Below are 20,774 nucleotides of genomic sequence, written 5' to 3' on the forward strand. Positions count from 1 at the left end.
TACATACATACATACATATATACATGTATGTATAATTGAATTGCAAATGTCAATGAAATATTCAATGCATTTGGAGAAGAATAGCTGCAGGTTCTTTTTATTTTTTTCCTTTTTTGATATTTCACAACTTTATTTATTTATTTATTTATTCCTATTCATGTAGAGCGCAAGAGAAATAAAGTAATTGAAACTCTGAATAGTTTTTCAAATTCTGACTTTTTCTATAATAAAATTTTCATATTTCACATCCATAAAAAAAAGTCTGTCTATTTTGAGTAAATTTTTTTGTATGATATTAAAGTTAAATTTCATATATTACTAAGTTTTTTTTGCTCAAATGTATGATTTTCCATGCTAATTACCTTCAACACTATGAAGGGTTCTATTTGTAGAAATAGTTTAAAAAATAGTATTTACTTTTACTATCTCTTCCTACTGTAGAAGTGACTATTAGTTGTAACATAAAATCTTACCAATTTTCATCTCTTTACTTTTAAGATGGTTCCAATTTAGTACCTTTTTTTCTTGATTTATAAAATGTTCATTTTTTTTATAGTCTAAGGGTATTAAAGGCACTAAAATAATTTCTCTCCTCAAACATGAATTTTTTAATATTACTTTTGGTTAGAAGGGCTTTTAATGTTACCAAAATGTCAATTCAAGGGGTGCTAAGTGAGATTTTGAAAACCTCAAGGGACTAGGTTATATTTCATAAAACCTCAGGGGAGGTTTATGAAATTATCCCTTTTTATAAAATGATATTTTTCATCCCTTATTTTTAAAAGTATAAATTTACATCCCATACCAATTTATATTGATCAAATTTGACCCTTACATAAATTTCGAACTAGTTTTTGGATGAAATTTACCACGTGCCTCGTACGTGATTATTTTTAAGAAATAAAATTGTCAAATCAAATTTCACATAATTTAATCCATAGTCTCTTATATTTTATAAAATAAATTTTTTTCATCTCTCATATTTTATAAAATGAATTTTTTCATCCCTCATTGATCATGTGTATGAGTAGCTTTTTTTTTTTTTTTTAAATCCATATATATATCTGTTTGATTTTACCTAAACAATATGAATAATATGTAATATATTTCTATTTGATTTCATCTACAACTATAATTAACTTATTTATGTGAGATCAAATAGACATATATATGGATTTTCAAAAATAAGAAAAAACTATTTGTGCACATGATCAATGATAGATGAAAATTTTTATTTTGTGAAATGTAAGGGACAAAAAAATTTATTTTATGCAATGTGAGGGATGAAAAAATTAATTTTGTGAAATGTGAGGGACTATGGATCAGTTTATTTAGAAATGTGATTTAACAATTTATGAAGTTAAAAATTTAGATAGGCACCAAATTTGAGTAATGAAAATTTTTAAATGACGTAAAATTATACTTTTAAAGTTAAAGAACGAAAAAAATCATTTTACAAAATGTGAGGGATGTTTTGTATAATTTTTTCAAAAGAAAAGAAAAGAAAAGGATATTATGTAATAGCTGCATCACGTGTAGTTAATTTTCTACAATGTTAATGTTAATATATCATATCCGCATATCTTTGAAATCTGGTTATGACCTCACTATATATATTTTTTAGAATGCAACTGAAATAAATGAATGTTTGAGTCAATGCGACTTCGTGGATTAAAATCTTAGAGGGACAACTTAACCCCAGCAAAGATCATTGCTGAATAATGGAACTTCCCTCCAACTTGATTGCTTTCTTTCTTTTCCTAGCCTTTGTTTTAGCTTTATTCAAGGAATGGAGGAGATCCAAGGCAGCCAAGAAACTACCACCATCTCCTTCGAAGCTACCTATTATCGGAAATATGCATCATTTGATCGGTTCCCAACCCCATCAGGCTTTGACAAAATTAGCTCAGAAACATGGAGCTCTAATGCACCTTCAACTAGGTGAAATCTCATCAATCATTGTATCATCGTCGCATTTGGCTAAAGAAATTATGAAGACTCATGATCTTTCCTTCGCAAACCGGTCAGAGATTCTACTCAGCAAAATCATAATGTATAACAGCTCAGACATTGGCTTCTGCCCTTATGGTGACTACCTGAGGCAGGTGCGAAAGATATGTGCTCTGGAGCTCCTTAGTGCTAAAAAGGTCCAATCATTTGGCTTTATTCGGCAAGATGAGGCTTTGCATCTTGTTAAGTCTATTAGAAATCTAGCTGACGCTGGAGAAGTAATTCACTTTACAGACAAAGTACACTCATACACATGTTCTACGGTTTGTAGAGCAGCGTTTGGCAAAGTAACCAAAGACGTTCACAGCAAATTCTTACAGCTAATGTGCGAAATAGTACCCCTTTCAAGTACCTTTGATATTTCTGATCTTTTGCCTTCGTTCAAGATTCTGCATCCTCTCCTCTCTGTCAAGAGGCAGTTGGTGAAGATCCATCTTAAGATGGATAGACTCTTGGTCAATATAATCGATCAGCACATCAACAACCTGCAGAGAAATATGTCCACTGGTGAATATGGCAATGAAGATCTAATTGATGTTTTACTGCGAGTTAAACATAGCGGTGATCTTCAAATTCCAATTACTAATGATAACATCAAAGCTATTGTGATAGTAAGCACCAGGTCCTGAATTTTATCCAGTTCTAATTCTTAATTATGATTCCAATCTCTAATTTTTGCATTTTTTATTCATTGATGCAGGATGTGTTTTCTGCTGGAACTGAAACTTCTTCCACTACGGTAGATTGGGCTATGTCCGAGATGATTAGAAATCCAAGTGTGATGGCCAAAGCACAATCTGAAATAAGGACAGCCTTCAAGGGAAAGCAAATGTTTGAAGAAGATGATGTTCAAGAATTGAAGTACCTAAAGTTAGTGATCAGAGAAACACTAAGGTTACACCCTCCTCTCCCTTTGCTAGTTCCTAGAGAATGCAGGGAGGAATGTGAGATTGATGGATATGTCATCCCTGTGCAAACAAGAGTCTTGGTTAATGCTTGGGCAATGGGAAGAGACCCGCAGTATTGGGATGATCCAGAGAGTTTTAAACCAGAGAGATTCGAAAATAATCCAGTTGATTTTGCAGGAACTCATTTCGAATATTTACCATTTGGTGCAGGAAGAAGGATGTGCCCTGGAATTCAATTTGGTTTAGCTAATGTTTATGTTCCTTTAGCTTTTCTGCTTTACCACTTCAACTGGAAACTCCCAAACGGCCTAGATCCCAATGACTTGGACATGTCAGAGTCAACTGGAATAACTGCATCAAGAAAAGATAAACTTCGCTTGCTGGCTACGCCTTATGATCCATCCGAAGGAAAGTCCTGCTAAAATCTGTAAATTGATTAAGTGTTAGGGCTGTTGCCTGCCCTCTCATCTTCCTATGGGACCTTCGTTTCTTGATTTTTACTTAATTACTGTTGTTGCATATGGTATCTGTTTAATTCTCCAACAAATGGTTTTCCTGCAATGGGACACAATGGACATGATCAATTGTGAAAGTTTCTCATCCTACTTTTGTGCTAAGAGAAGCTCCATAACATACATCTGATGTCTTTTTTTCCATTATTATCTGAACTTAACCGTAATGTAAAAGTCTGCATCTGTGAATCTCCATCTGGACAGGAGTAGTAGATGCCAAGTAATAGAGCAAAGAAACAGGTCAGGACAATATGCAGGCTTCTTTTGAACATAAGGCTTCTTTTGAACAGGTCAGGACCTTATATTTTTTTGGCCAAATCTTGGCCATCAAACTTTTAGAACGGTTGCTTCCTGCTACCCGTTCCTGCCCCAAATCCCTTATTCACATATGGTTATAATCATACCAACGTGGTATGATTATAACTCTATCATGAATAAAGCTCTCGAAATAATAATCATGTGGGGCGATCGAATTATTGATGTAAGATGGATCCAAAAAAAGGAAGGTTCTAGTTATAATCCAAAAATGATTCGTATATTTATTTCACAGAAACATGAAGTCAAAGTATGCAATAAATTAGCTGGAAGACACGGAAATAAAGGTATTATTTCAAAAATTTTGACTACTTGGAAAACGCATAGGGCTTCTAAAATCCCAAGCTAACACACTACTATGCCATTGGAAAGTTAAAACTAACGACTATAAAGTTGTAAGACTTAATTCATAAATGCAAGCTAGCTCACCTGAAAACTCTATTAGAATTTTATCTTGAACGATCGTTAAAAACAATATTGGTGATTCAACAACAGCTTCTTTATCCGCGAGGAGTAATGTTCGTGGTACTAATTCAACCCATCATATCGATTGGTGGAGCCAAACAGTCATACAAATCTTCCTATATTTTTCATCTTTCCCTGATTCAAATGCTTCTCAACCCATAGCTCTCTTTCTTGACTTTTATATGCGGTTTCTTAGCCCCAAGGCATACGCTTTTTATGCCCTGGGCTGCGTCCCATGGTCTGAGGCATTGTGGGGCATTCACCCAAGAAAACAAACGTCTGGCACATACATGCTGAGGCAGCTTAGGGGTGGCCACCGTGAAAATTTGAATCACATTTCAAAACCATGAATCAACAATTCAATTCATAAAAATGAGAGAAACTCTCACTATTGGTAAAAACCAACAAATGATATATTTTGATTGGAATTGGAGAAAAAGTCTAACTGTTTTTTCAGTGGCGGAGTTAGAAAAAATTTTCAATGGAGATAAAAAAAACTCTAAAATTTTTTATCTATTCTTTTTTAAGTTTTTTAAGGAAAAAAATTTTCACAAACAAGTATAAATGATGCATATATTTCATGAAAAACATCAAAAGACAAACTCAAAATTATTAATGTAATAATAATTTTATTTCAGAAGCAAACTAAACCATTTACAATTGCCCATAACGAGTTTTCATATTTTGATAACGATTTACAACCTTTCATTTTGAATTTCACGAAGTATATTTTTCTCAATATAAGTAACTAAACAATTATTCATCCAAGTGTCTTCCATTCTCTTTTGTAACCGATTCTTCACTATATTCATCATTGAAAAAATCCTTTGTACGGTAACTGTAACAACAGGTAAAATTAAAGATAACTTTAAAAGCATATAACCAATAAATACACAAAATTTTAGGAGGCACACTTAAAATTACATCAAATTTTTATAGGTATTATAGAAATTTAAGGGGGACAATGAAAACTTATAAATCAATAGATACACAAAATTTCAGGAAGTACAATTGAAATTACATCAAATTTTATAGGCATCATAGAAATTTAAGGAGGCATGAGAACCCGTGCCCCCAGTGCCCCAGTGTAAATCCGCGACTCATGTATTTTATTTAGTGGGGACAATGTTCGAGAAAGAAACAGTTGGAGTGCAAAGCCACGTATTTGACTGGGACAATGTCCGTCCATTCAACTTACCTATTCTAAAAAAAAAACAAAACATACTTAAAACCCTACAGAAGCAAAGCCACGTATTTGAGTGGGCCAATGTCTCGCACCCGATATTGGACCAGTCACAGGACCCAACATAGTATGGTCCAATATTTCCAATAAAAATAAAAATCTTAATACAACGACTAATAAGATGCTACGACTACTCATATTATTCAATTCTAACTCTCAGATAGCCCTAATGACACAGAATGATAGGTTGAACAACCAGGAGTTTCTTGCTCTGTTTCAAAAAACTTGAATTGGAGCTGGAACTGGTAGTTTAGAATCAGTTCAAATCATCTAAAAAAACACTTGCCACTTAAATCTATTTAAACCAGTTTAAAGTTTAATATCAATAGTCAACACTTAATACCAGTAACCCAAATCCTAACCCAACAACCCATTGTTCTATCCCATAAGTAATCAAAATCCAGGATCAATCCAATCTAATAAAAAATGAGGTATTTTTCATAAAATTTGCATCATTTTTTTCCCTTGCACATAATAATACCAAAAGTTTTTTTTTCTACATTCATTGTTATATTTTCTTAGAATCAATTTTATAACAACAAGTATTTAAGCATAACTACACGAACCGGAACCATGATCGGAACAAAATTTGAACCAAAATCAAATCGAAATCGGAGGTTCAAGAATAGTAAACATAACCGTCCTTATAAGAGTTGACAGGTGCCGAACCTGTGCAATAATAATAATAATACTTAACTACCACCAAAAGTAATCAATAATCAATTCTAGGTACTGGAGCAGTGACTCTAGGTGTGCAATGGGTTACTTGATTCACCCTATTCCCGAAAAGTTTGTTTAATCCGATATACCCGAATTAATTATCTGACTAAATTCACTAACTAGTAGACAGTGGCAAGCAGGGTCGTCTCCTCAGGGACTGGGGAGAAATTTATTTCCTTTCGAGTCAAGACAAATGGGGGTTTTCAGAATTAAATGCTAACTAAATAAATTAAATGCAGAAAATAATTAATTAAAAGAAATAATTGGGAGAACTTTAGCCAAGGGTACACTTCAGAAATGGTTCATGCAACTGCTCATCGATCCACATATAATTCCAACATTTATTAATAGATTAGTTATAGTTGTCATGCACGCAATAAACAACCAACATTTCCTTAATTTCTCGATAGTTAAGGTACGACCGTTAACTATTTTTCTAACTCGGAAACAACCCTAGGTACGACCGTAGGATTTAATTTCTAGACTGCATTAATAATTAGAAAGGCCCAATCCTAACTAACAAACACGCTACGAGAGTTTGTTTAAGTTAGATCGTATGTTTCCCTGACATAAACCCAATTATGCCAGTTGCTACCGGGACAGAGATAATCGAACAATTACGGATTCAGTTATCCCTAATTAGTAAAATAGCCTATGTGAATAATTAATTATTGCGCACTAATCAATCATACACAAGAACTATAACAGTTAAAGGCAGGAAACATATAAATATCAATAAATAAAAAGAATTATTAAAATAATTTAGATTTCACAGTATTTATCGAACCAAATCGTCAATTGTCCCCTTGACTAAAATTAAGAAGCTAGTTCTCCATTGATGGAAAACAAGCTATTCGAAACTTACAATTGTCTCCAATCCGTGACATACGAGAGCCTGGCTGCCCTCTCCAATTGTGTTTTTCCCAAGTAAAAAGCCAAAAGCCCATAGTCCACAACGGCGGCTAGCCTTGTTGGTTTCTCCCTAATTATCCTTTAGAAACCAAAACAAAATCAAAGACTTAGGAAAGTGCAATTCCTTTTTCACGTTGATTCCACCCAAAATTGAAGGAATTGCCTCCTTTCTTTTCGGCTAGAAAAAGCATAAAGAAAAGCTGATGCCTTCTGTCCCTTGTGCGGCCAGGCCCACCCAAGAGAAACTCACGCTGCTCACTTCTTAATAGCAATGTTTTCAGAATCGGACCGGACCGGCCGGTTCGATTGGTTGGACCGCGAACCGGCCATGTCACCGGTCCGGTCTAATGCTAAAGCCGGAAGTTCATGGAGAACCGTTGAAATCCGGACGAATCGGACGAACCGTGCGAACCGTTAAGAACCGTGAACTGGCGGTTTTTTAAATTCTTCAACAAAATATCAAGAATGGTGTAGCTAAGATTCGAACTTGGGCCTCCAAGTTTGGATATGACAATCTCACCGCTAGACTGTAGTTAAGTTTGTTGAGAATTCTACTTGACTAAAAAATATATTAAAACATCAAGTTCTTATATTATTTTTTTTTCAATTTTTTCTTCTTAACTATTTTTAACCCAAATATCCACAACAAGATTTTCTCAAGTCTTCACCATTATTATCAGGTTATTATCTTTAGCAAATTGTAAACAAGTTGAAAATTTCAACTTTTCTTGTTTTCCAACATCTTAGTAAGTTTAATTTTTTTCTTTTCAAGGTTTTTTTTTCTATATTATTATCTTTAGTTGATTTTTTGCATTTTCTTCTTTTTCCCCTCAATTTTCATATGTTTCCCTCATTTTTGTTTTATTTTTATTCGATTAATTAAGGATGAAATTTTTGCAAAAGTAGTGCACATCCGTGTAGGAATTGGGTAGGAATTACAAATAATAACATTGGGCTGGTCAAAAATATGGTAGTTGGCACATAATCGAAGCTATTGATAATTGAATTTAAAATAATTAATGGTATAGGATCATTGAATTTAATATAACATGTTAATTAGTAATGTTTAGTAGCAATTAATTTTTTATGTGTTTAACTGTATATTTGTTTTTCAAAAAATTTTAGTTTTTTTTAGTTTGAGCAATTAGATTTATATTTTTATAATAAAATTTTAACTTTTTCAGCTTAAGTTGATGAAATTGTGAAGGTGGTGTGGTTGCTTATCATGCCACTGATAAAAGTTTGCTATTCAAATAGTTTGTCTTAACTTGAACTCTTTTATGGATTTTTTTAAGGGTTGTAAAAGAATTTCAATATTTAATTTATTTATTTTTTGTGTTTTTATTTGTGATAATTGGTGAACATTTGGATTTGGATATCTATTTATGTTTATAATGAATTTATGAAAACTTATGGTGAATTATGATATTTTAATTATATTTATCATTCCATGTTTTATGTATAACTTTTAGAAAATTTATTATTATCATAATTTAAATTAAGTTATGTTGGTAAAGTTCAAGTGTAGAATGAAACCTACTTAGTACTTAACACTAAAAAAAAAAAAAAAAAAAAAAAAAAAAAAAAAAACAGTGAACCTTTGAACCTGCGGTTGGACCGGTCGAACCTCGAACCGGCCACCTCTCCGGTTCACTGACCGGTCCGAGTTTAAAAACATTGCTTAATAGTCTAGAGTTCTAATTTATACCAACTTTCCTTAGCTAACAGATTCCTAAAAAGAGTGATTTCCTAATAGTACTCAACTACTAGATAGAAAAAGGCAATAGTTATTCCAGCATTGCCTCTGACTTGGAGTCCACAATTCTTTGGAAATTGCTTCCGTTCGCGTGAGATCCTAGCTTTCCGGCTATGAAGGGTGGAGTTGGGCGTGGGCACGCCTAAGTGTCAAGAAATCTTCTGGAATTTGATTTACATCACTTTTTCAGCATTATTTCCTACAATTAATACCAAACACCAAACTTAAGTAGAATCCATCCAATAGAGTGACATTTAGTCCAAACAACTACGAAATAGCAGTGAAATAATCCACTAAAATGCACTCTATCAAGAGTCAGTTCAGATTTCACCTTTTCAAAAAATCAAAACTATTAGTTTTAAAAAAACCAACGATTCTGGAACCGTAGCCATGTGTAAGGCAACTGAGTTGCGTCTTGACTGAAGGAATGCACCTCCATAATGTTCTTTAATACATTGCGTATTAGATAAGTAGTGAATGCCATTAGTGATTAGTATAAGGGTAATTTATACAAGTGACACTTTGGTACCTAAATTTATAAAATTATGTCTAACTGGTTTATCAGTCCAATTTTGGTAGAATTTATCACCCGAAAATAGGTCATATGCGTGGCACATGTAATCAAACTAAGGGTAATTTTGAAATATAAAGTTAACAGTAAACCCAAAAAAAAAAGTTCGTAATTGATCATCTTATTTGTCCCTCCTTCCTCTTGATTTGCTATAATTTTTTAATTGATCCAAAAAAGAGGTGTCTATTGTTTTTTTAAGAGGTGCCTATTGAGTCTGGGAATGTTAATAATAACAAAAAAGATATTTTATGTATATTCTTTGGATTTGAATTTAGAGATTAATCGGATATTTTTTTCTCCTTTTCTCATTGGCTGTTGACTTTTCATTCCAAGATTACCCTTAGTATGGTTGCATGTACCGTGCATGTGGCCTACTTGGGTTGGTAAATTTTACCAAAGTTAGGCTGGTAAATCAATTAGACATAATTTTGTAAGTTCAGGTATCAATTAAAGCAATTAAAAGTTAAGATACCAAAATTTCACTCCACAAAAAGTTTAGGTACCAATAGTGGCATTTACTTTATAGATAAACGTATATTTGAAAATTGCCTTATGAAGGTCTAGACGAGATTCCTCAATGTCATCTTGCTCAATAAAATGCTAAAATCCTTTTACTCATCAGAAAAAAGGGGTTAAATTGAATCATAGTCTAAGCCCTTGAATACCATTTTTTTTTTTCAGATTTAAAGAGCTGAATCCAAACCTTGTGCTCAGAAAGGTGTTGACTCATGCTGTCACTAGCAATCTTATAGGGAAAGTTTGCTCTAAATTGAATCTACTGAAAGACGAGTTGAAGAAGTTGAAAAACTTTATTTCCATAACCGATAGAGTTAAACGAATCAAAAAGCAGCTATCTGATGTTCAGAATGAATTCGAGAGAAAGATATTTGATGCTGGATCAGAAAACCATGAGAAAGCACTGATTCTTTCCTATGCTAAATTATGAAAGATTGAGGAAGGATTCTATCAAGCAAAAATCCGGAGTAAAATGGTTAGGTAAGCGTGATCATAAGCGAGAAATCCTATTATTACCATACCAATTCTTCAATGGCTCAAGACAATCGAAAGTAAATCCTTGACATCATCAAGGAACTAAAAACCAAATCTAACTGGAATATTTTGGCAATATCAAATAAAGCTTCACTTATAGGAATTTTTATTACATTGATAAGAAAGCTGCTGGTTATCCAAAACCTTTGATGCATTCACAAAGTTTCTGTTGGCATATCAAGGGATGGATCATACATCGTGGCAAGAAGGCAAAGATTGTTTGCTCTTCCCCCATTTAGTCCAACACTCTCTGTCATGTCTATTTCACTGGATTTGAGACCATTGGGCAGCTTCCAGTCGAAATGGTGGAGCAAGAGAGCTAGAGGAAGCCCAACATTGGCTAAACCAAATGATATTCCTGGGCGAATTCTCCTTCCTGCACAGATATTCAAAATGAGTGCCAGTAAAGTCAATCGAAGAGTTCTAAAATCTATCGGGTATGAAACTCTCTGGATCATCCCAAGACTCAGGGTCTCTTCCGATTGCCCAAGCATTGACCATGACTCTTGTTTTAACGGGAATTATATACCCATCAATTTCACATTCGTCCCTGCATTCTCTTGGAATCAACAGGGGAGAATGTATCCTCAAAGTTTCTTTTATTATTAAGTACTTTAGTTCTTGAATATCACTTTCTTCAGCTGTTTTCTTTCCCATGCAGGCTTTCTGTATTTCACTTTGTGCCTTGACCATCACCCTTGGATTTCTAATCACCTCTGAGATTGCCCATTTAACTGTTGCTGATGAAGTTTTATTTCCCGCAGAAAACATATCCAGCATCAAAAGCCAAAATTGTTCGTTAAAACAAACTGAACATGCAAGTCAGTAGTGAAACTGAAACTTATTGCCTTGCTATCCTCGATATTCTTCAGAATTCCCTCAAATTTCTTTTTGGGAGGTGGTCAATGGCTTTGCATTACTTCCTTAATGACTTTACCAACATCAGAACGTAAATAGCAGACCATTCTTTCTCAAATTCATCGTAATGATTGCTGCTCTGCAGAGCGCAGAACTTGTATAAGAGAGGAGATTTTCTGTTAGATTGATTGATTCTCCTGCAACAGCTAGATCCTTAATTGAAGTAATGAGGTGCAAAGCCTCATCTTGCCAGATGGAGCTAAATGACCAGACACGTTTAGCAGTGAGGAGTGCCAAAGCACATATTTTACACCTGTCTCCAGTCGTCACCATATTGACAGATAGCAATATCTGAAGAGTTATAACATATGATCTTGCCTGACAGAAATTGTGCCTGATTCACAAAGGCAAGATCAAGAGTTTTCTTAATCTCTTTCGCTAAATGGGGTGAGGATATGACTATTGTAGAAATTTCACCCAGCTGAAGGTGCATCAAAGGTCCATGCTTTTTAGCTAATTTTCAGAGATCATGATGAGGTTGTGAACCTGTCAAATGATGCATAGTTCCAACAATAGGTAGCTTTGATGGAGGGGGCGGCAGCTTCTGTGTGTTTTCGGGTCACCTCCATTGTTTTAGAGTAGCTACAATACAGGCTAAGAATAGGAAGAAAGCAATGAAGTTAAATTCTAGTTCCATAGCTAGGGGATATTGTATGTGGTGCAGTTTACATTGCATCTGCCATTTTATCCAGAGTGTCGACGTTGACTTGACACTTAAGACTTTTGGTATATTAACAGAAGACATGCTGACTAATATGGATGAGTTAGAAAATAAGTCTGATGGGCTATTCTGCAAATGTTTAAAACAGACTATCTGCCACTAATTAATCGAACCGTGGCTTAATAACTGCATGCTATTTAACATCCACCGTGACTCCTTAGAAGCTGCTAATTTTGGATGGAAATGCCAAATTTGACACCTGATGAAGGCACTTTGTGGAACCTTGTCATTAGAGAATATTAGTCTGTTGAATAGAGGATCTATGCTGCTTTTTAGGTCTATGCTTTGATTGTTGAATGCACATCGTTCTTTTTCATTTTTCCTTTCCTGTGTGACTTGTGTGCATAGTGGTTTGTAGCTTTGCTTTCTTTCGCTTATATTTTCTCAAGAAACTAGTATTCGTAACTGAAGTCCATTTCTTTATTAGAACTGTACATATTCAAGTTATGTTATTATAGAAACCTTTTGCTCATATTACAGTTGGGGAAAGTATTTGGCTCATCCTGATTCACTTAACGGATTTTTTGTCATAGGCAGGAAAGAAGTGAAATTACATTTTGTTACTTTAACCTTGCAAGACTTCTGGGGAAAATATGATCATGGTATCATGGTTGCCCGGGTGCACTATAGCATACAAATATTTGAGCTTCTGATATGCAAAGAAAGATGTTGAAGTCAACATCCAAGATGAGAGGGCTATTCAATATTGGGTGGTTGGTTGTTGGATGATTCATAGTTTATAGTAAGAAAATGCTTGTTCACTCTTTCTCTTTGACTTGCACTGATTCAATGTACAAATCTTCTGATAAAAGTTTAGGTTCCAACTTGTAGAATAGCGGCATGGAAAGTTAGAAGCTCAGGGAAATCAGTAAATTGGCAAATAAACTATTAGGCTAGATCAAAGAAGAACACAGGTCCTCTTTGACTATAAACTTTTCATAAAAACAAAAAGTGATGATATTTACCTGGATTTGTAGTACAATGCTTCAGATACTCTCGTACAAAAAGTGATTGAAGGACTGAAGTGAAATTAACAGAGAAAATTTGTGAATAATTAAATCAAATTTCACAATTCATCTGCGAATCTGGCTTGCAACCAAAGGTTATTTTTTCTTGATGCAGTTATTCCAATGGCCTCTGTCATATCCAAATCATTGGAGTTGAGGCCATTCGGAAGTTGCCAATCAAAATGATAGAGCAGAAGAGCTAAAGGAAGCTCAACATTGGCTAAACCAAATGAAATTCCTGGGCACATCCTCCTTCCTGCACCAAATGGAAGATACTCAAAGTGAGTTCCCGTGAAATCAGCAGCACTGTTTTCAAACCTCTCAGGTTTGAAACTATCAGCATCATCCCAATACTCAGGGTCTCTTCCAATTGCCCAAGCATTAATCATAACTCGTGTTTTCACAGGGATGACATATCCATGAAGTTCACATTCCTCCCTGCATTCTCTGGGAACCAATTGGGGAAGAGGAGGGTGTAACCTTAAAGTTTCTTTAATCACTAACTTCAGGTATCTCGCTTGCTGGATATCAGTTTCTTCAACTGCTTGTTTGCCCTTTAAAGCTTTCCTTATTTCATTTTGCGCCTTGGCCATCACATCAGGACTCCTAATCATCTCAGACATTGCCCATTCCACCGTAGTTGACGAAGTTTCAGTTCCTCCTGCGAACATATCCTACATCAATCCAGAACCATTTTCTTTTGGTGAAACACACGATTAGAGGAGAAAAAGCAGGAAGTTTATTTCAATGGCACTTACAATTAGAACAGCTTTGATGTTATCTTTGGTGATTGGAACCTGAAGGTTATCACCATCTTTTAGTCGTAGTAGAACATCAATTAAATCTTCCTGGTAGGATTCACCACTTGCCAATTTTGGTCTACCTTGGTCGTCAATATGCTGATCAATTATGCCATCCAACATCATATCTATCATATGATGGACATTCACCATTTTAGACTTTACTGAAAGGAGGGGATGAAGAATTTTGAGTGATGGAAAGAGATCAGAGAAGTCAAAAGCGCTTGATAGGAGTAGTGATTCCTTGATCAGTTGCAAGAATGCATTTTGGTCATCTTTGCTTACTTTCCCAAATGCTGCTCTGCAAAGCACGGAACTTGTGTACAAGGAAACTAATTCTGACAAATTGATTTGTTCCCCAGAGCCAACCAAAGCCTTGATTGATGAAATAAGATGAAAAGCCTCATCTTTTCGAACAGAGCCAAACGATCGGACACGTTTAGCACTAAGGAGCTCTAGAGTGCAGATTTTACGCATTTGTCTCCAGTATTCACCATATGGTGAGGAAACAACATCTGAACAGTTATATCTTCCGATCTTGGTTACTAGAATCTCAGCCCTGCTTGCGAAGGCAAGATCATGATTTTTCATGACCTCTTCTGCTAAGCGTGGGGATGATATGACGATTGACGAAATTTCACCAAGCTGAAGGTGCATAAGGGATCCATGTTTCTGAGCTAATCTTCTGAGAGCATGTTGGGGTGGGGAACCTATCAGATGATGCATATTTCCAATCAAAGGTAGCTTCCATGGAGATGGTGGCAGCTTCTGAGCTGCTTTGAAGCTCTTCCACTCCTTGACTAAAATCCAAACAAACGATAGTAAAACAAAGAAGCCAATGAAGTTGAAGGGAAGATCCATTTCAAGTAATCTTCTATTCTCCAATCTTTTGATTGCTTCCAGTTTTATGCTGACAGTTAGAGTCTGGATAGCCCACAAATTAAGTTGATAGCTAAAGTATCTTTTAGAGGTTGTTGAAATTGACTAGATTCAAAAGTTACTTAAACACGTATATAACTTTCCTAATAATTAATACCAGAATAGTTTCTCTTCGATAAGGTTTCAACTGTTAGAAAGTAGGATTGTCAACTTTAGCATGGTAGATAATGTTTATTTTCAAGGGATAATTTTAGAAACCTCCCCTGAAGTTTCTAACAATTTCATCGACCTACTCTAAGGTTTTGAAAATGACATAAACCTCCCCTGAACTTATAGTTGTAGTAACATGATCAGCCCATGTCAGAAAAATGAGCATTAAAAAAGTATTTTGAAGAGTAAGATGATATTTGTGTTCCATATATGCCCTTTTTACTTATACACAACTTGTATTAGTAAATAATGAAAAATATTAAAAGACATAAATAATTAGTAAATTCTAGCAAGTGTAAGAGCTATTAGAAAAAGTGTTGTAGCAACAACTTGAAGTTTCAGTTTGCACCAATGGCTAGTGCAATGGCCATATGTTTAGTTTCTTTCAAAAGAATATAAACGGCTCAAGCAACTCAAGAAATAATTTATTTTTAGTGTGATTACCTGATTTTGAGGTAATAAAAAGTGGCAAGGTTGGAACAACCAAAGGCTATAGTTAACATAATACTCATCATAAATATCACACTAGGTGTTGTATTTATATTCATCCAAATTATAAAATCAATTGGATAAACTCTTGTAACAAATGTAAAAGTGCCACGACATTGTACTAGCCATTTTAAGTCTTTTCTAATTATATAAGAAGTAAACCAGTAGTACTTTTCAGTTAGATTGTATTTGGAAGAAATGTATGACTGTTATTTGATGACTACTACTGTAACTTTACTAAGAGATAATAAGTTACAACATATTAGTTGAACTAGTTAGTAAGACAACATAAGTCACTTGACGTTAGTTCAAAATTGCTATAATTGTAGCAGTTGTAGTACTACATAACTATTGTTGTAATCCAAGATAGTTTCAAAACACCATCTGCCCCAAAAGAATGAAGCAGGTGGTAAGGATTGCAAAGCCAAATTTCATGACCATTGATTGTTTGTCACTAATGCCAACCATATACAAAAGCATGAGTGGGTAGCATGTCAATAATCTTAATGCAAATCAGCCGATTTTAACTTGAGGGGAGCCATGCTTTTCTCCTTCCTTTCCCTCAATTTTTCTATCTTCCCCAAGTTTTCGTATAAGACTGTCCTTGTGTTGCTCTCTGAAGTCATGTCGAATCACAAGAAAATGGCATCATATTGGTGCATCAATTAGTGCCATTTCTTGAGTGCAATTACATTGGCTTATTAGAGGTAGAACCACGGTTAATATCATTTAATTAGTTCATTTATTTAATGACCTAATTATTTTTTTCCAGAAATTCGTTTCTTATCAGCCTTTTATGCATTAGGGCAAAGCAGTAAATTCATTCCAGGTTACATCAGCAATGGGCCCCAAAATCAGTTGAGGGGAGGTCAGTGTTATTTTCGAAACCTCAGGGGAGGTCAGCGAAATTGTCAGAAACCTGAAGGGAGGTTTCTAAAATTATCCCATTTTCAATTGTATATTGAATAATTCATTAGCCAATCGGATAAGTTGCTTATCAGTTTTCATTTTGTCTATTTAATGGAATTTGACACAAACCTACGATACTGACTGCAACTAATTTCTTTAGTCATAATTGTAGAAACTTACCTACAGAATTTGTGTTATTGCAGAATATTTTACTATTAGATTACTAATTGATAGTACAATGATGATTAGGGGACCATAAGAAGCCTGACATTTTGTTTTCTTTTTTTATGGCAGAAGAAGCCAAGTCCATGGGGTTATCTTGCTGATGCATCTTTTTGTATACTTTCTGTCATGGTGATAACGTAACTATTGTTAACTTTTTATCTTCTCGAACATTTTTTCCACAAATTTGTGGTAAAATACAAGCATCTTGTCTCATACTGCAAAGGAATCATTTGGGGCGAACTACAAGTGTCATTAGTTGATCAATAACCTTTGCTCTTGCTTATGCACACATGAAGATACTTTAAAAAGACAAAGTTCGTTCTGGATGATTCATGTTAAAGAAACCTGTGATTAGCTTCAATGGTCAACTTTTGTAGCTTTCTCCATTCATAGCTTTAATCAACAACTTTTTGGCAAAAATTTTTTGTAGCAACAATCAGAATTTGGGCATGAAAGTGAAGAGCTTGAGGAAAGTCAATGAAAGAGCCAGAATAAGCAATTTCAATAAACCAGAGGAAGCAATCCACAGGGATCCTCTGTCTATAGATAAAATTTCCAGAAACTCAGACCACAATGACACTTGACACTTATTGAGATAAAAAGAAGGAACAGAACAGAATAACTGCAAGTATCTATCATACATCAAAATGCAAATTATCACGGTAAAATACATAAGATGGTATGAATGTTGGTGCAAACAAAAAGCATCAATATTCCTTTGGAGGTTGGAGTTCTAGATCAGGATCACACATGGTGGCTAACAAGAGAAGGTTATTTTCCCTTGATGCGGTTACCGCAATAGTCTCTGTCATGTCTAAGTCGTCGTAGTTGAGGCCAATGGGGAGTTTCCAGTCAAAGTGGTAGAGCAGAAGAGCTAAAGGGAGCTCAACATTCGCTAAACCAAAAGAAATTACGGGACAAATCCTCCTTCCTGCTCCAAATGGGAGATACTCAAAGTTGTTTCCAGTGAAATCAACAGGACTGTTCTCGTATCTCTCAGGTTTAAAACTCTCCGCATCATCCCAATACTTGGGGTCCCTTCCAATTGCCCAAGCATTGATCATAACTCGTGTTTTAATTGGGATGACATATCCATCAATTTCACATTCCTCCCTGCATTCTCTGGGAACCAATAAAGGAATAGGCGGATGTAACCTAAGAGTTTCTTTTATCACTAATTTTAGGTATGGCAAGTTCTCAACATCAGTTTCTTCAATTGTTTTCATTCCCATGAAAGCTTTCCTTATTTCATTCTGTGCCTTGGCCATCACATTTGGATTCCTAATCATCTCAGACATCGCCCATTCCACCGTCGTGGATGAAGTTTCAGTCCCACCTGTGAATATATCCTGCATCAATATCAAAACTTTCTCTTTAGGGAATGCCATCAATTGATCAATTCTTTATCACAGTATAGCAGTTAAACTTTGACTCTTGACATCTGCCATGATCAAAGAATGAGAAATTGAAAAGAAAAAGTAAGGCGTGAAGCAAAAGCTCATTACAATAGCATTCACTTACCATCAGAACAGCTTTGATATTATTGTTGGTAACCGGAAAGGTAAGGTCTCCACTTTCTTTAACTCTTAATAGAACATCAACTAGATCTTCATTCCCAGACTCGCCCATGCCCCTTTTTGTTCTTTTTAGGTTCTCAACATGCTCAGCAATTATTATATCAAAAATTTTATCAATTCTTTGGTACACCTTCATCAACTTAGGCTTAACTTTACTTAACGGATGAAGTATCCGGTATGAAGGAAACAGATCAGAAACCTCAAAAGCACTTGAAATAGGCAGTGATTCCTTTAGAAGCCGCAAGAATGTCATTTGGTGAACTTTGCTTACTTTCCCGAATGCTGCTGTCAAAACCATAGAACTTGTGTACGTGGAAAGATGTTCTGTTAAATTGATCAATTCTCCAGCTGCAGCCTGAGCCTGAATCGATGAAATGAGATGCTTAGCCTCATCTAGCCTGATAGAACCAAAAGATCGGACATTTTTCGTACTGAGGAGTTCCAGAGTGCAGATTTTACGCATCTGTCTCCAGCATGGTTCAAAGTCGCGGTCGCGGTTGCGGTCGCAGCCTGGACCGTTCCACAACGGTCTCGGCATATCGGTCGCGGTCTCAGGGAGACGCGAATTTTTGAAATATTTAATATTCTAAAAATTGTAAAAAATATGATAAACAAAAATAATTAAAAATTTGGTAAAAATAATAAAAATTCGAGTTGATTCGGGATGACTCGGAGTGACTCGGTGAAACTCGGTCGCTTTAACCCTTCACGGTGACGTCTCGGCAAGTCACATATCTCGGTATCGTTTTGTCATGGTCTCGTCTCGGACTAGGCCGAGACGGTGACGACTCGGCCGAGTCGTCTTGGTCTCGGCCGAGTCTTCGAACCATGGACTCTCCAGTACTCACCATATGGGGCGCAGACAATGTCTGAACAGTTATAGTATACAATCTTGCAAGCCAAAAATTCAGCCCTGTTTGCAAAAGCCAGATCATGGGTTTTCATGATCTCTTTTGCTAAACGTGGCGATGATACGACAATTGTTGAGATTTCTCCTAGCTGTAGGTGTATCAGAGGTCCATGTTTTTGAGCTAATTTTCTGAGAGCATAGTGTGGTCGCGAACCTATCAGTTGATGCATGTTTCCAACAATTGGCAGCTTCCATGGACCTGGTGGCAGCTTATGGACTGTCTTGGATCTCTTCCATTGATTGACTAAAGCTATAACAAAGGATAGCAATAGAAAGAAAGCAAAGAAGTTGAAGGGATATTCCATTTTCAGTCGATGAACTATGACCAATTGCTATCTATTTTATCTACTTGACATTGTTGATTCTTAAACTATTGTTAATAAAATAAGTACAAATCATTGTCGCTGGGAAAATTATTAGGTATACGAGCCATGTTTAGAACATAAATTAGCAACAAAATTGTGAATACTAAATGCGCTGATGAGTTAGCTGCTATTGTGCCTAAAATATTAGAATCTCGTCTTGGTTGGTTACAGCTTAAGTAATGCTATTTGTGAATGCCAACTAACATTGACCAAGAAATGGAACTTGGTGTTAATTATGGACTCTAATTAATTTCAAGAACCGTCTTAATGAATTTAATATTGTAATGATAAGGGCAATTGTAATTCTCCATTCAACAAATCCTAGGCTTCGGGTAGAGGGAAACATTGGTATTGACCTGGTGTTGCACATGGAAAATGGCACAGCATTATCCTTGCACACAGAGGCATTAAATTGCAAACTCTCCCAAAGTTGTTGAAATTCTTTACTTGTTTGCTGCCTTGCCACATTTTTGCTCTTATTTTCGTTATAAGTTGTGGAATGAATTTAGTGGTTGTCTGTAGAATTTGTGTTATACACTAGAATAGAACTCACCAACAACTCCAGAATCATGAGCATCTTTGCTTATACTATGGTATAAGTGCTTTCTCTTCATGACATAGGATTAGTGCGCAAACCTTTTGACCCTTCTTGCAAATTTTATTTTGAAAGATAAATTACTCTTTAGCCTAGCATTTTCTTTCTTTTTTTTTCAGATAAACCACTTGGGGTTTCAAAAGATGAACATAACCTCCCATACTTTGAACTAAAGTGTCAAAGTGAAAAAAAATTACTATCCTTTATGAAGTCAGCTAAAAGGTCAAAAAGTACCCTTAGGTCATCAAAATGCATTAAAGTTTCAGGTGTCCATTAATTATACTAATAATGAAGGCATTAGCGCCAAAAAAAATTTGTGAACATGTTTGAACATATAATTTGTGAACATGTTTGAACTAATAAAGTTTTATGGGATTTTGCTATTATTGATGTTTGAACATATAATTGAGAAATATTAATTCCTGTTATTTGTACACATTATTATAAAAAGTATATACATGATCAATACTTAGACCATTAATTCTTGTTGTTCATTTCTTTCTTATTAGGTTTATCTACATAAATTATTAGGTTTGTGATACGTGGAAGGAATGTGTTTATCAAATTGATATATAACCGCCATAATCCATCCTAATGACTATATAGGATAAATATAATTACTGTTGTGGCCACTCTAATTCTATTTATCAGTTATGCACTATCATTATTTGTGTTTATTTGTCCAAATCGGAGAATGTTAGAATTCA

At 35.0% G+C, this 20,774-nt stretch overlaps 3 protein-coding genes and 1 pseudogene across 3 annotated transcripts; 1 reads left to right on the forward strand and 3 right to left on the reverse strand.

Annotated features, from left to right (window-relative positions):
• Nucleotides 1-1,664: 1,664 nt before the first annotated feature.
• Nucleotides 1,665-3,574, forward strand: LOC113763927 (premnaspirodiene oxygenase-like). The gene is made up of 2 exons (XM_027307922.1): nucleotides 1,665-2,621; nucleotides 2,711-3,574. The coding sequence occupies exons 1-2, from the start codon at nucleotides 1,722-1,724 to the stop codon at nucleotides 3,338-3,340; spliced, it is 1,530 nt and encodes a 509-aa protein (XP_027163723.1). The 5' UTR covers nucleotides 1,665-1,721; the 3' UTR covers nucleotides 3,341-3,574.
• Nucleotides 3,575-10,617: 7,043 nt separating this feature from the next.
• On the reverse strand, nucleotides 10,618-12,835 carry LOC113763273 (annotated as a pseudogene).
• A 332-nt stretch (nucleotides 12,836-13,167) lies between these two features.
• On the reverse strand, nucleotides 13,168-14,769 carry LOC113763280 (premnaspirodiene oxygenase-like). Its single transcript, XM_027307045.1, has 2 exons — nucleotides 13,867-14,769; nucleotides 13,168-13,782 (listed from the first exon to the last, which is right to left on the reverse strand). Exons 1-2 carry the CDS (start codon nucleotides 14,767-14,769, stop codon nucleotides 13,168-13,170), a joined length of 1,518 nt encoding a protein of 505 aa, XP_027162846.1.
• Nucleotides 14,770-17,327: 2,558 nt separating this feature from the next.
• Nucleotides 17,328-19,412, reverse strand: LOC113763285 (premnaspirodiene oxygenase-like). Its single transcript, XM_027307051.1, has 3 exons — nucleotides 19,032-19,412; nucleotides 18,142-18,660; nucleotides 17,328-17,969 (listed from the first exon to the last, which is right to left on the reverse strand). The coding sequence occupies exons 1-3, from the start codon at nucleotides 19,410-19,412 to the stop codon at nucleotides 17,328-17,330; spliced, it is 1,542 nt and encodes a 513-aa protein (XP_027162852.1).
• Nucleotides 19,413-20,774: the final 1,362 nt, after the last annotated feature.

The sequence above is a fragment of the Coffea eugenioides genome, chromosome 2 (genome assembly GCF_003713205.1).
Source record: "Coffea eugenioides isolate CCC68of chromosome 2, Ceug_1.0, whole genome shotgun sequence".
Classification (NCBI taxonomy): Eukaryota; Viridiplantae; Streptophyta; class Magnoliopsida; order Gentianales; family Rubiaceae; genus Coffea; species Coffea eugenioides.